At 26.5% G+C, this 15,039-nt stretch overlaps 5 protein-coding genes across 5 annotated transcripts in view; 3 read left to right on the top strand and 2 right to left on the bottom strand.

Annotated features, from left to right (window-relative positions):
* Phum_PHUM438100 overlaps positions 1-4,240 on the top strand; it is a gene marked incomplete at both ends in the record, with an annotated part of 6,505 nt that extends 2,265 nt beyond the window's left edge. Inside the window, 6 exons of the mRNA XM_002429496.1 lie at positions 2,638-2,935; positions 3,030-3,186; positions 3,251-3,564; positions 3,654-3,809; positions 3,882-4,077; positions 4,167-4,240. Coding sequence (XP_002429541.1) covers positions 2,638-2,935; positions 3,030-3,186; positions 3,251-3,564; positions 3,654-3,809; positions 3,882-4,077; positions 4,167-4,240 — 1,195 coding nt within the window. The remainder of the gene's footprint in view (positions 1-2,637; positions 2,936-3,029; positions 3,187-3,250; positions 3,565-3,653; positions 3,810-3,881; positions 4,078-4,166) is intronic.
* Positions 4,241-6,022: 1,782 nt separating this feature from the next.
* Positions 6,023-6,733, bottom strand: Phum_PHUM438090 (Exosome complex exonuclease RRP40, putative; the record flags this gene model as incomplete). The annotated part of the gene is made up of 1 exon (XM_002429495.1): positions 6,023-6,733. One exon carries the CDS (start codon positions 6,731-6,733, stop codon positions 6,023-6,025), a length of 711 nt encoding a protein of 236 aa, XP_002429540.1.
* A 217-nt stretch (positions 6,734-6,950) lies between these two features.
* Phum_PHUM438080 (ubiquitin conjugation factor E4 A, putative) lies at positions 6,951-10,359 on the top strand (the record flags this gene model as incomplete). Its single annotated transcript, XM_002429494.1, has 3 exons — positions 6,951-9,825; positions 9,915-10,119; positions 10,191-10,359. 3 exons carry the CDS (start codon positions 6,951-6,953, stop codon positions 10,357-10,359), a joined length of 3,249 nt encoding a protein of 1,082 aa, XP_002429539.1.
* A 667-nt stretch (positions 10,360-11,026) lies between these two features.
* On the bottom strand, positions 11,027-12,433 carry Phum_PHUM438070 (CD63 antigen, putative; the record flags this gene model as incomplete). Its single annotated transcript, XM_002429493.1, has 5 exons — positions 11,027-11,101; positions 11,320-11,511; positions 11,595-11,765; positions 11,858-12,046; positions 12,368-12,433. The coding sequence occupies 5 exons, from the start codon at positions 12,431-12,433 to the stop codon at positions 11,027-11,029; spliced, it is 693 nt and encodes a 230-aa protein (XP_002429538.1).
* Positions 12,434-13,744: 1,311 nt separating this feature from the next.
* Phum_PHUM438060 (CD63 antigen, putative) lies at positions 13,745-14,842 on the top strand (the record flags this gene model as incomplete). The annotated part of the gene is made up of 5 exons (XM_002429492.1): positions 13,745-13,807; positions 13,885-14,073; positions 14,183-14,353; positions 14,472-14,669; positions 14,777-14,842. 5 exons carry the CDS (start codon positions 13,745-13,747, stop codon positions 14,840-14,842), a joined length of 687 nt encoding a protein of 228 aa, XP_002429537.1.
* Between the last annotated feature and the right edge of the window lie 197 nt (positions 14,843-15,039).

Here is a 15,039-nt window from a genome sequence, read left to right as displayed (position 1 = left end):
TGTTAATTAATATTATTATTATTATTATTATTATTACAAATTAAATGGATTTTTTTAAAAAAAAAAATGAAAGAGTTTATCAAGTGTCTTTCATTGACGACAAAATTGACGGGGTGATTATAATGAAATGGGGATGAATTAATGGGGTAAATAAGTTTTAAGATGTAAAAAATTATTTATTTATTAAAGTTTTTATTTTTCGAAAAGAAGGAAGCGAGTAATAAATAATAATAATAATAATAATTCAAAGAAGTAAATAAGAAGAAAAAAAAAAAAAAATGATTAAAAGAGCGTTACAAGTACCACCACCGTAAGTCAGTACGATGCCCTCATAAAAAAAATAAAAAAAAAAACTTCTTCAACGATGAACATTTGTTGTGAAAGGAATTTTTTTATTAAAATATTTATAAAAAAACTTTTTCCCAATTATTATTATTATTATTATTATTATTATTATTATTATTATTATTATTATTATTATTATTATTATTATTATTATTATTATTATTATTATTATTATTATTATTATGCTGGAGAAAAAAAAAATAAAAAAAAAAATTGTGAATATTTCCGCGTGTGTTGTTTGTTTGTTTGTTGTTTGTTGAATTCCACGTTTTGAAACCTTCCATCTTAACGTAGAAAAAAAAAATAATAATAATAGTGATTGATGGGAAACTCGTTGATTTTTTACGATTCGAGATTAATAAAAAAATTTATGTAGAAAATGTTGTTGTTGTTGTTGTTGTTGTCATAATTAAATCAATAATTATTAGAATAAGTTAATTCGCGACCTCTGGAAATTTCTAGAAAAAAAAATTTTTTTTAACTCCATTAGTATCGGTGTAGGTTGTTGGTTCCATGGTAATTTATTTAAATTTTTCTATAATGAGTTTCTCGCATAACAGATTGCTACTTTCTTTTTTTTTTTTTTTTTCTTTTTTTTTTTTTTTTGGAAAAAATCACTTTTTTTTTTTTTTATATATATATAACATTTGGGAATGTAAATTTTTTGAGGAGGGGGAGGGGGAGGGGGGAAATTCCTAAACACTTATAATATATCCATTTTAAATAAAAATTGAGTCTATGGAATTTTATGTGTTATTTATATTATGTGTCAAATTTAAAAGCCGCCATTTTTTTATGCATATAAACTCGGGTGAATCTTTCTTGCCACCTATAAATCGTAAGACGTTAATTTAAGTTTCTTATTTTTTTTTAAATATGTTAGGGTATGCAGAGTCTGGGTAGGCATCGACCTCTTTCCATGTTATAAAAATTTATTTAGTCTCTTTTTCATTTTTTTTTTTTTTTTTTCCAACTCCTGTTACCCTCATTTGTTTTTTTTTTTTTTTTTTTTTTTTTTTTTTTTTTTGTTTTTTTACATTCGTAAGAATCATCGATCGATGGGGTGGGTGGTAAAAATTTAATTTCATAGCTTTTATGATGACGTATACATACAAAATCGATGAAGTTTATTTTTCCCCTATATACGGCTACCATACGAACCGAATTTTTTTTTTTTTTTTTTTTTTATTCTTCCTGTTATTTTATTATTATTATTATTAATGGTTAAATAATTTTTTTTTTTTGGGCGGAGGATAATATATATGTGGATACGTACCGCACACCTTTTTTATTCAAATATTTAATTTCGAATCCCTTTTTTTTCTATATATGAATCATTGAATTAAAGTTGTGGGTGACGTATATATGCATGTTTTCATAGTTTTCGTGTCGTTATAGAAACACTCCATTATGGTTTTTTTAACTTTTTTTTTTCCATTTAAAATGAGTTGTTATATAATTTTAACCCAATAAATATATAAAACTCTTAATGTTTTTATTCTTTTTCTAGACCGGATTATCATTTTTAAAAAGCATAATAATAATAATAATAATAATAATAATAAAAATTACAATCCTTCCTTATGATTGAGCGAATTATTTTACATACATACGGTTATTAACATTATATAATATTTATTATTTACCATTATTACATATTATTACTTATTATTTTATGTAATTATTATTATTATTTTATATATATATATATATAGGAAATTACATTTTACGAATTCGATTGAATTTTTGTGTCGTATCGATTAATAAATAAATAAATAAATAAATAAAATATTTCCTTTCGATTTTCATTTTAAATTTATTAAAAAAAAAAAAAAAAATTTATTAAAATAATTCCATATACTTTCTAAACGTTTTAGCAAGTTTTTTAAAATTCATTCAGAGTGAAATTTTTAGCATCATTTCACTCAGTTAGGCCACTTTTTTAGTTTTGTTTTGCTGGAAGGGAAAGGAGGAGTTTTAACTTTTTAAATTTTCTTTATGTTAACCTTGATTTGGAGTCGGCGTCGGATTATCGATTTTCTTTACGTACAACTTTCATTCCGACAGCCTTCCCCCCCTCCCCCGCACCCGTACCCGCCCTTGGGAAAACTAACAATTTTGTCTACTATTTTTTTTCCGAGTTGGACCGTTGTTCAATTATTATTATTATTATTTTAAATATTTCAATGATGAATACGACAATCTCAAAACAAAATTAATTTATTTCATATATTTTATAAATGTTTATTTGAATTTAATAAGGTTTTTATTTATTTATTTATTTATTTATAGAAACAAAGCTATAGCCGATTACTTAAGTAGCAATGGATACATGGACGCTCTTCAAGCATTTAAAAAAGACGCGGATATGCCTGGAGAAGTGGAGCACAAATACGGAGGACTATTGGAAAAAAAATGGACATCCGTTATACGTCTCCAAAAAAAAGTCATGGAATTAGAATCGAAATTATCGGCAGCTGAAAAAGAAATAATCGAAGCTCCAACGAGAGGGAAAAGAACTCCTTCCGAATGGATTCCTAGGCCTCCTGAAAAATTTTGTCTATCCGGTCATAGATTTCCATTGACTAGGGTAAAAAATCAAACCTGATTTTACACTAAGATAAATAAACTTGTAAATATTATTATTATTATTATTTATTTATTTTTATTGTTTTTTTTTCCAGGTGATTTTTCATCCGGTGTTTAGTTTAATGGTGTCTGCTAGCGAGGATGCTACAATGAAGGTCTGGGATTACGAAACCGGTGAATACGAACGAGTTCTAAAGGGACACATGAACGCAGTTCAAGACATTGCTTTTGATCAGACTGGAAAACTTTTAGGTACGATCAACATTAAATAAGGTATATTTTTTACATGAGAAAATAAAATAAATTTTTTTTTCAGTATCCTGTAGCGCCGATTTATCAATCAAAATATGGAACTTTCAACAGGATTACGAATGTATAAAAACACTTCACGGACACGATCATAACGTGTCGAGCGTAGCCTTTATGCCCGGAGGCGATTACATTGTTTCCGGTTCAAGAGACAAAACAATTAAAATGTGGGAAGTCGCTTCGGGATATTGCATTAAAACGTTTACGGGACATCGCGAGTGGGTGAGAATGGTGAGGCCGTCTCCGGATGGAACTTACATAGCATCATGTTCAAATGATCAAACAATACGAATTTGGATTGCGTCCACGAAGGAATGCAAAGTAAGTACCCCGATGCGAGGGTGTGGAAATTTTTACTTCCCTTTGGTTTATCCCGAAAAAAAAAAAATTTTTTTTTGTATTGATTGCAGTTGGAATTGAGAGAACACGATCACGTTGTAGAATGCATAGCTTGGGCACCCGAAAGTGCAACCTCGGCTATCAATGAAGCTGCCGGATCTGATAATAGAAGAGGAGCTCAAAAAGGACCATTTTTGGTTTCAGGCTCACGTGACAAAACACTAAAAGTAATTTTTAAAGATTGATTTAATTCCTTTTTTTCTTTTTGTTTTTTAATGACCGAGAGTTTTATTTTTCAGGTATGGGACATCAGTACCGGCGTATGTTTATTTACTTTTGTCGGTCACGATAATTGGGTGCGGGGAGTCGTTTTCCATCCGGGTGGAAAATATATAATCAGTGCTAGCGACGATAAAACTCTGCGAGTATGGGATATTCGCAATATTAGATGTTTTAAAAAACTCGAAGCCCATCCTCACTTTTGTACTTGCTTAGGTAACCGCAAGGAAAAACCGAAGGAAAATTTTTTTTTTATAAAAAATTGGATTTATATTAATTTTGTTTTTTTTTTTTTTAAATTTAAGATTTCCATAAAAGTCAACCATATGCAATCACCGGTAGCGTCGACAACACCGTAAAAGTTTGGGAATGTCGTTAAAGAAAAAAAAAAAACTACGAATGAAATAAATGGTCATTAATTATTGCTTGTTAAATAAATCCACACTCGATTGATTATTAGTTGGCAATTCTCTATTACATTGTGTCCAAAAAAAAAAAAAAAAATGTGATAAAAACAATTTGCTTACATTTAATTTAATAATAATTTCAAAACTCTCGAAAACTTGCAAGCAAAAAAAAAAAAAAAAATTGCAAGTTATTTTCAAATAAAATGTTTTAAATAGATTTAAAAAAAAAAATAGTATAGAATCATTAAGTTTTAAAACATTAATAATAATAATAATAATAATAATAATAAATTCAGTCTTTTCTCATACAATTCCAAAGATTTTTATTTTTATTTTTATTTACTGGAATCCAGCTTTATGGAAAAAGAAAAAAAAAAAAAAAAAAGATACTTTTTTTACATGCAAAAATGTTTCTACATAAATTCGTTATTTTTTAAATAAATAAAAGAAAAAAAAAAAAAAATTTTCTGGCAAACTCGGAGTAAAATTTAATATTTATTTATTTATTGGTTTTGAAAAAAAAAAATAAAAAAAATTTTTTTACCTTTTTTTGGGCACAAAATACAAATCAATTATTTATATATATACACGTATATATATATTTCTTCTAAACTATTATATTTAAATGCTTTTTCGATGTTTGCATAAATCAAAATGGACGACAAAACATTACATATATTAAAAAAAAAAGGCAGTTAAAATTAAATAATAATTTGAAATTTTTTTCAATACAATTTAATCTTTATCGAATCGGCTAGCAGATTAAAAAAAAAAAAAATTATTATTGCTTTAATTTTAAAATGATAAATTGTGTTCTTAAATGCTTTAAATCATTTGAAAAATTTAATTTTGTATTTTTTATTACTCATTGATATAATAATGGTCTGCATAAATTGCCAAATTATCAGTTTAAAAAAAAAAAAAAAAAAATTAAAGGGAGAGAATATATCTGTGATTAGCTTTTAAATTTGCTTCATAATATTATATTCAGAACTGTGCTCAGTTTTTACAAAAAAAAAAAAAAAAATTAAAATAGAAAAGTGTAAATTTTGAAAATGTTATTTAAAAATAAATAAATATATATATATATATATACACGATTAATAATAATTATTATTATGAATGATTTGAGGAAAGATAAATACAGTGCAAAAATTTAAATTGTAATTTAATAAAGGAATTCAGTATAATAATAATAATTATTTAAAAAAAAAAAAAATTATTATAGGAAATATATTGAGTATGAGAATTAATTTAATTATATTGTATTTACAATTTAAAAAAAAAAAAAAAAAAAATCTAATATTTTATTATTATTATTATTATTATTATAAATTTAATGCAAAATTAATTTGAACAATTTGGTTAATGTATTTTTATAAGGATGCTGCATATAGGATGTAACATTTAAAATCAAACATAATAATTAAAAATTCTTTTTTATTTTAATCTTTATAAATGCAATTACAATTCTTCACAACTTTCATGGTAAATAATTTTTTTTTTTTTTGTGTGCAAGTAATGTACTTTTCAATTCTCTTCGCTTTGCTTTTCCTTATAATATACTAATGAATACCGAAAATTGTAAATATTAATATTTATTTTATATTTCCTTTTGTTAACAAGTAAAATTTTTGTTTTATCTAAAATATGCTTATAAAAAATTGTCATTAACTGTTGTATAATTTATGTAATAATAATTTTTTTTTTTTTTTTTTTTTTTTTTTTTTACAGGTAGTGTCAACTGTTTTGTTTCAAAAGCCGGCTAAAGCATTTCCGATATTTTCACATAATTCTTTAATTTCACTGTCCGATTTGTATTCTGCTGCTAATATTGCATTGGCCACAGCGATTGTTTCATTAACAGTTTTAGCCTTAATCCAAATATTTCCATTCATTCCAGCAGCTATTTCAAAAGGTATTTGTAAAGTTCTTTGAAATGTATCTATTAATGGACACTTGGGATTTAATATTTTACGAACAAGATTTAAACTGCAATTAAACATAAATCCATCGGAAGGAAGAACACCTAACTTTCCTTTTTTTCCATGCGAATCAACACATACTAATTCAGGCTCTAAGTCTTTATTGGCTACAAGTAATCTGGCATACACAACATCACCAACATTAATATTAGGCCTAAATTTTTTAGTGGCTCCTTCGAATGCTAAGTAGGGTAACTGAGCTTGTTCACTTGCTCCTATCTCTACCTTAAAAATATCGCCCGATTTATTGGTAATAACCCCCACAATTGTTTCACCTTTAGCAGGAACATATCTTTTTTGTCGACTGTCAACCCAGTATACATTAGAACCTTTTTTATGAAGAATCCCGCATTTGGTTGCTATTATTTTGTTAGAAGAAACACGCAAACCAGGTCCCACAATAATTTTGGACTTGACTTCCGCAGTTAAATCTAAAATTACATCACCGGGTACAACAATTGAGTTGATTAAAGACTCCATTTAAATACATTTATGTATAAATAGATATTATCGAATTTAAATTGTAAAAATATTTTAGATATGGTTATTTTTGTCGCTTGATGAAAAAAAAAACACACAATTAATTTTCCAACCGTGCGTCAAATAAAGTAACGTGTCTTTAGACACAATTATTATAAGTAGTTTATTTTCACAATGACTTCAGGTTATTTTCTAAAAATTTGTAAATTTATTAAAAATGTGGGGTAAAGCCGATTCTTTGGAAAATAATCCATTTGCTTCTTTGTTTCCAAGTTTGGAAGAAGCAAGGAAATATTCTCGTAAAGTTTCAATTCAGCATATGAACGAAAATAAAAATCTTGTTGAGAAAACTACGGAACATGAACCTAGCACTAGTAAATATAATGATTTAAAACATAAAAAAAATGATAAATGTAATAATGAAATTTCAATTTCGGAAGAAAAAAATAATGTTGCGCAAAAATTTACCAGAAAAGAACGAATCAATGACGCCGCTGAATACATATTTGGTATAACTTTAAACAAAAATACGGATAAAACTTTGGTATTAATAGAAGAATTTGCAAGCTGTGAAAATTCATTGATAGAACTTTCAAATTTAGATCAAATTTTATTTGAACGTTTGTTACTTCAAAATCCAGTTCAAAATCTTTTGAACCCTCCCATAAATGGTGTAATTGATGGTCCAACTGTTCTGGTGGAAGTCATAACATATCTTGTAGAAGCTTTTAAAAAACTATGTAAAGCATTGCAAATGTCTAAATATGAAATTATTAAAAATGAAATTGGTGAAATGCAAATGTTAATTTTAAGAAATTCAGCTACTGCTCTTAGACAACCAGAATTATATGAAAATCAAAATTTAAATTCTCAAGTGTTGCAAATATTTTATGAAAATGTTGGTCTGAATAAAGAAGATCTTTTCTTGCCTTTTTTAAATGGGATTGTGGAAGAAATAATAAAAGATGAAGATAATCCTTCGGAAGTAATATTGACTACATTCACGCCAATATTTGATTTTGTTCACAAAAAAATTGCAAATAGCAATCTTATAAATTTTGAGCATGCAGTAATTTTTTCATTCCTACAAACAATGGCTTCTATTAAATATTTAGCTGAGGCTCTTATAAGACACTCAACCCCCAAGTCTCAAACCCCAGGCAGTGTATATTCAGATACATTGCTTGGAGCTATTTTTTGTCTCTCATGTTTGCCAAAAGTCAATGATGGTCCTTATGAATTTTTTGACTCTCCTACAAAATCAGTTGAAGATGCTGTGTGGACGTCTCTTAATTGCATATGTGATAATTTACATCAGCTGTTTTTAATGCTCTTGAAGGTGTCCACAGAAAGTAAACATAATACAATGCAATGGATTGCTGATTGTTTACATTCAAATGCAGACAGAGGGAAACTTCATATGTTTGAAGAAGATCAAGCCTTGGGTGAATCTAGAAGTTCAAATGTATCAGATGGTTTTATGCTTAATTTCAGCGCTGTGCTACTGAGATTGTGTCAACCATTTATAACTGTGTATAATGGTGTCAAAATACTAAAAATTGATCCGACATATTGTGCAGCTAAAATAAATAATGAAGAAGAGGCACAACAAAAAAACTGCCATATGCACAATTTACATTCTGAAACGTGTCTTATACCAGCTGAAGAAGGTCAAACTAGGCCAACTTCTGATAGCTTTAATTTTATAACAGAATGTTACTTCATGGCTCAAAAATCACTTGATCTAGGTTTTAGAATATGTGCTGAAAAAGTTAATGTATTATATGGAGAATTGGCCAAAATTCAACAAGCTTATAATGATGCTGTTGCTACTAGAGGAGCTAATCATGAAGTTACTGAGCATATACAAGAAAGAATGCAGGCTTTGATGTCTAGATTTTTGTCTCTTAGAGCAGCACTAATAGAGCCGAAAACATTGGATTTATTATCTAAACTCCATGCGTCTTCTGCTAATTGGCTCATTCAAATTCTTTTAAGTAACAAAGATGAGTCAAGTTCTACATGTTCATTATCTGACATGAAACCCCTAGAAATTCCATTACCTGAAGAAATTCCAGAAACTTTGAAATGTGTTCCAGAATTTATCCTTTTAAACCTAACCTGTTATTTATCATTTATTAGAAGGTATAATAGAAAAGCATTGGAAGAAAATGGATTCGGGTGGCTGGAACCTATTTTGAGTGTGATAATTATATTTATGGGATCAGCAAAAAGAATATCGAATCCTCATTTAAGGGCCGGTCTAGCAGAATCCATGGAAGCTCTTTTACCAAATAATAATGATGAAGATATGATTGCTACTCCGACAAATTCTTTGGGAACCATTTACAGGGAACAGTTATTTAAACAGCACCCTTTGAAAAAATTATTTATTCCTAGTTTACTTAATGTGTTTGTCAGCATAGAAATGACGGGGCAAAATGTGCAATTTCAAGAAAAATTTAATTATCGGAGACCGATGTATGTGATAATGGATTACCTTTGGTTAAATGAAGAACACAGAGATTGTTTTAAAAGTTTAGCACTGGAAGCTGAGAAAAATATGGAGGCGGTAACTCCTCCCCTCTTCCTGAGATTTGTAAACCTTCTCATCAATGATGCTGTATTTTTATTAGATGAAGCGCTTTCCAACATGGCTCAATTAAAAACCATGCAAGCAGCAAGAGAATCAGGAGAATGGGCCAAGTTATCATTTCAAGAAAGATTACAAAACGAATCATTTTTTCACCAAGCAGGAATGCATGCAAAGTTTGACAATATTTTAGGACGATGGACAATTCACACATTGGAATATTTAACGTCTGAAATAACCAGTATATTTTTACATCCTGTGATGGTGGATAGAGTGGCCGCCATGTTAAATTATTTCTTACAACATTTGGTAGGTCCGAATAAGAAAAATTTCAAAGTGAAAGACAAAGAAGAATACAAATTCAAACCGGATGTATTCGTTATGGATATTTGTAAAATATACGTGCACCTTTATCACAGCGACGAATTTTGTTTGGCCGTTTCTCAAGACGGAAGATCATACAACAAAGATTTGTTTTGTCAAGCCGAAGACGTTCTGGGTACGTATATATATAATTTTTTTAAAATTTTAGTTTGCCAAAAAAAAAATATATATATTTTTATATTATTTGTCTCGTATTTTTTCCAGCCCGAATCGGAGGTGGAGCTTTGATAAGTGATCTGCAATTGGTTGATCTTAAAGTTGCGGAAATGGCTTCCCGTCAAATAGAAGAAGAAGAAATGTTACCCGATGCACCGGAAGAATTTTTGGATCCAATTATGTCTACCATAATGAAAGATCCAGTCATTTTACCCTCTTCGTTGAAAGTCGTCGACAGAACTACAATCGCAAGGTAAGTATGTCTTAAACAAAATTTATATGTTTATATATGTCTTAAATCGTTTTATCAATTTTAATTATTAGGCATTTGTTAAGTGACGAATCCGATCCTTTCAATCGTTCGCCTTTAACGCTCGATAAAGTAAAAACCCATACGGAATTGCGTGAAAAAATTAATGATTGGGTGGAGAAACGACGAAAAATTATCAAGGATAAAAAATTATCATCCTCGGAAAATCCTCAAACAAATTAAATTCGTCAACAAAATAATAATAATAATAATAATTCCATCGTGAAATAATTCCTTTATATTTTATTGTTTGAAATCTTTTTATTTTATATATATATATATATAACACTAATCGGTAAATAAAATGTACGGTTCATTGTATTGACTCTTTTTTTTTTTTGTTGATTGCAAAAGTTTCAAAAAAAAAAAAAAAAAAAAAGGTAAAAGGTTTATGTCATTCCTGATTATTTAAGGCTTATGAGAATTTAATAAGAAAAAAATTAAAAATTGATAACAAAAATAATTATGTATTATTTAAAAATAAAAAAAAAACATATTACATTTCATGGAGATTCATTCTATATTAAAAGATAAAAAGTTTTGCAATTAATCAGTCTTGATAATGAAAATTTTGAAAATATACATTTATATAATTTTTTTTTTTTTTTTTTTTATAAAAACTTTAAAAATAGTGACTATAGTAGTAGTAACCTACAAGGTTCTTTTTTAAATATCATCACTGATTTTATATTTTTTTTTTTTTTTTAATGCAAGTTACAGTAACTAAATTTGAAAAATTGTATTCTAGTGGAAGAAAATAAGTATATTGATATAATCATCAGCTTTGCTCATTTTAAAATATGTTTCATTGCATTGGAAAATTTTTTTAATTTATTCAAAATGTCATCATCTAATCTTTTTCCAGAGATTCATATTGCTCCTTGATGGACATGGCCAAACTATAAGAAAATAATATTCCCAATATCTGAAAAAAAAAAAATTAATATTTATAATTAAGAATGTATTTTTTTTTAATCTACATAAGAAAGAAATAATTAGAACAGGAAAAAGATTTCGGTCAGAAAGATAATTATGTAGGATAGGCTATCAGCATCTCATTTTTACATAATAAGAAATTTTTTTGTGTCAAGATGAGTTAGTTAAATATTTTCCAAATTAAATGACATTTTAATGTAAAAATACCTGTATAACAGCAATGCCAATTCCTGCACCACCTAATGCTCCAGCATTGTATGTAAATAAATTTTCCAAATAATTGTAGCATGGTTCTTTATATGTGTCATTCAGGGTACATACATTTGTGACATTGGGGCAACATGAGGTAGGAATGAAAGAATTCCAATCGTTAGCTTCGAGTGCACCACAACAATAAAACTGTAATTACAATTAAAAATTACAAAGCGGCTAAAACTATTTTATAATATTTTAATTTTTAGAATAATCGAATAATAACTTACTGTTGATTGAGCAATATCCCACATATTTTTAACATCTTTACTACTATTGTAACTTTGCATAGAATTTAATAAATCAGTTTTTAATTCTGTTGAAACTTTATCTCTTAAAACATAACCAGCAATTCCTCCGCTGATTTCAAGAATTAAAATTAATAAAAGTAATACGCCAAACTAAAAGAAAAATTTTGGGTTTAAAATAAAATAACAGACCAATTTCAAAAAATTATAAAATATTAAATCATGTCATTATAATGACAACTTACAGTTATAGTCATACAATAATTTTCCTTCACAGCTCCACAGCATCCGAAAAAAGAAACGAAAAATATAATAATACCGATAAATATTAAAAGAACAGGAATAGCAAAAAAACCATGATCCAAAATGTAGTGGTAAGCACTGTAGGGAGTTTTTATAACAGAACCAATTATTATTAAAATAATACCTGTTACCTGAAAGGAAATCAAACAAAATGGTATGATAATTACATTAAATTTTTTTTTTTTATTTGTAAATTATTTTGAAATGTGGCTTGAAACAATAAGTTTATTAACTTCTATATATTGTTAAAATTAATTTTATTTTGTTAAAATTTTTTGTTTTTTACTCAAAATTAATAGCTTTTTATTTAAATTAGGGTATTTGCTATACATTATCATGTGGAATTTATATGACTTAATTAACTTTGAAAAAATATCAACGTGTGGAATATTACATTAGCCGCAAGTTACATCATTTATAAGACTTGTATAAAATTGAATATAAAAACTCACCACAAATAATAAATTAAAAGTAAATAACAAACATTTAATGCATTTAGCTCCGAACGGTAAAGACATTATTAAAAATTAGATATTATGCCTTTAAAAAAAAATGACAATATAAAATTTAGAGAACCATATGCCTAAAATTTATGAAAACCAATTACTTTTTGTAAATATGACTTGTCAACGGTAATAAATGAGGTCATGAACGGTAGCAAAAACTAATCAAGTTTTTTTTCGACTGTCACATTCTATTGGTTTTATATAAATTAAAAAAAAAAAAAAAAAAACATCTTATTTCTTTAGTTGTTAGTATTTATAGATTTTAAAACAATTATTACTTTAGATTTTTCTTTAATAATAAACTTTGAAATTAATATTTTTCTGTTCTAGTGAATTTTACATTTAAAATAAACAAATTCTTCACCAACGAATACTTATATTAATATACTTGAATTTATCTATAATGATCTACGGTTCTTTCTACTTATAATTAAATATCAAATAAACCGTTTTTAATTTTTTTTTTTTAGTGAAATAAGTATTTTGTTTTGCTTGCAGGAATTTTTTAATAATTATTCTAAGGTTTCACAAAAACCTTACAACGGGTATTAAATGAATCAAAAATTAATTTTTATTATATTTTTAAATAACTTAACGTTTATTTTATTATTCACTCTGACAAAAATTTAATTTTATAGTTTTTTGCTACAATAATTAATACATAATTTTGTATTTTAAGAATTTAAAAAATAATAACGTTATCGGCAGTTTACCGAAAAAATATAATTTAGTATAAGTAGAATTAGTTCAATGTCCACTATTTTTCCCAATTTTTAATACGCTCATTTATTTTAGAAAAAAATTAATTTAATATTAAAAAATAATAATATTTCAAATATTATAATTTGTTTAACTAAAATTAAAAATTAATTAATTTGGTTTATATCTTTTGTTTATTAACGTCATAGATTTATCGAGGTTTAATCTTTATGATATCGATCCAAAAGTTTTAGGCGCACCAAGTGATTACACAGAGAAAAAACAAAATTCAAGGCCCTGAAAGTCAAAAACGATTTACTCAGAAGACTGTCAATTTAAAATTAAGGTGTCACTTTTTATTTTCAAATAAAAATCTACACTTTTTCGATAGGTGTGTGTGTGTTTTTCTTTTCTTGGCTATAAAAAAATTCAGTAGTGTTTATTCTTTATTTAATTTGTAATAATTATTAACTACTGAATATTAATACTGAAAAACATTTTTTTTTTAAAAAAACATTACACGATTTGTTATTCTCATGAGATTGCTATTTAATTAAATATTATTAATTATTTCATTTTTTTTTTTTTTTAGTTTCAACGAATTTTACCGAAAACAATTGAAAAATGGTTTCTGTGGCTATGTCTTGTGTAAAATACCTTCTTTTTTTCTTTAACCTGTTATTTGCGGTAAGTTAAATTTGAAAATGTCTTCTTATACTTATTGATAAAACTTTAAATATTTCATTATTCTTTTTATATTTCAGTTGACAGGTGTTGCCATTTTAGTTATTGGAGGACTTTTGCAAAGTGTTTACCACAATTATTCACAATTTGTCAATGAAAACTTCACATTTTTACCAATTTTAATTATTGTTACTGGAGCTGTAATTTTTATTATTACATTTTTCGGGTGTTGTGGAACTGTCAAAGAGAATCACTGTATGATATCAACTGTAAGTATTAAATATTACATTATTTTATTTGTATCTTTAACTCTAACTTTTCTTGATAATAACTTAATTTATTAATTTAAACCATAAAAATATTTATATTTAATTCTAGTTTGCATCACTTTTGCTAATCCTTTTTGTAATTGAATTGGTTGCTGGAATTGGAGCATTTATTTTTCATAATTACCTCAAACAAATTATTGAAAATCGCATGGAATCAAGCTTAGAGCATTACGATTCTGAACCTGACATTAAAAAGTCATGGGATATACTGCACACAGATGTAAGTACTATTGTTTGAATATTTATTGCATAAAAAATTTTTTTAAAAATTATGCATGTACCTAAGTTCAATATTTACATTGAAGCAACAATATAGAATTTTATTTTTTTAAAATTAGTTACATTGTTGTGGAGTTAATGGTACTGCAGATTGGAATGGGAAAATCCCTCTGTCATGCTGTCCGATTGTGAATCAAGATGAACAATGTACACAAGCAGATGCTTATGAAACTGGATGTTTTGAAAAAATGTATCTTTTCATTAATCAGAATTCATTAATTTTGGCCGGCATTGCTGTAGTGGTTGCATTCATACAGGTCAGTAATTTATTTTTCGAGAAAGCACATAATTAATATTTTTTTATTTGAAATGTAAATTTTATCATGTTTTTAATTCAAATTTAAAAATTTTTCTATTATTGCAGCTTGTGGGAGTTTTGTTTGCTTGTTGTCTGGCCCATTCCATTCGTAAAGGCTATGAAACGGTATAAACTTATATGAATCTCAAACAAAAATTTATTTTATGTTTCAATATTTTTTTGCATTTGTGTAAAAGCTTTCTATTTTATTGTATATTGTTATTGTAAGAATGATTTTTTGTTATAAGTACTTATTTTGGGATCAACTTATTTTTCAAAGAAAATTTCTCTCATATAAAGCGTTACAATTATATTTTTACCGTTGCAAA

This window comes from Pediculus humanus, genomic scaffold (assembly GCF_000006295.1).
Source record: "Pediculus humanus corporis 1103172108208 genomic scaffold, whole genome shotgun sequence".
Taxonomy (NCBI): domain Eukaryota; kingdom Metazoa; phylum Arthropoda; class Insecta; order Psocodea; family Pediculidae; genus Pediculus; species Pediculus humanus.
This window is presented reverse-complemented; position numbering and strand designations above follow the sequence as displayed.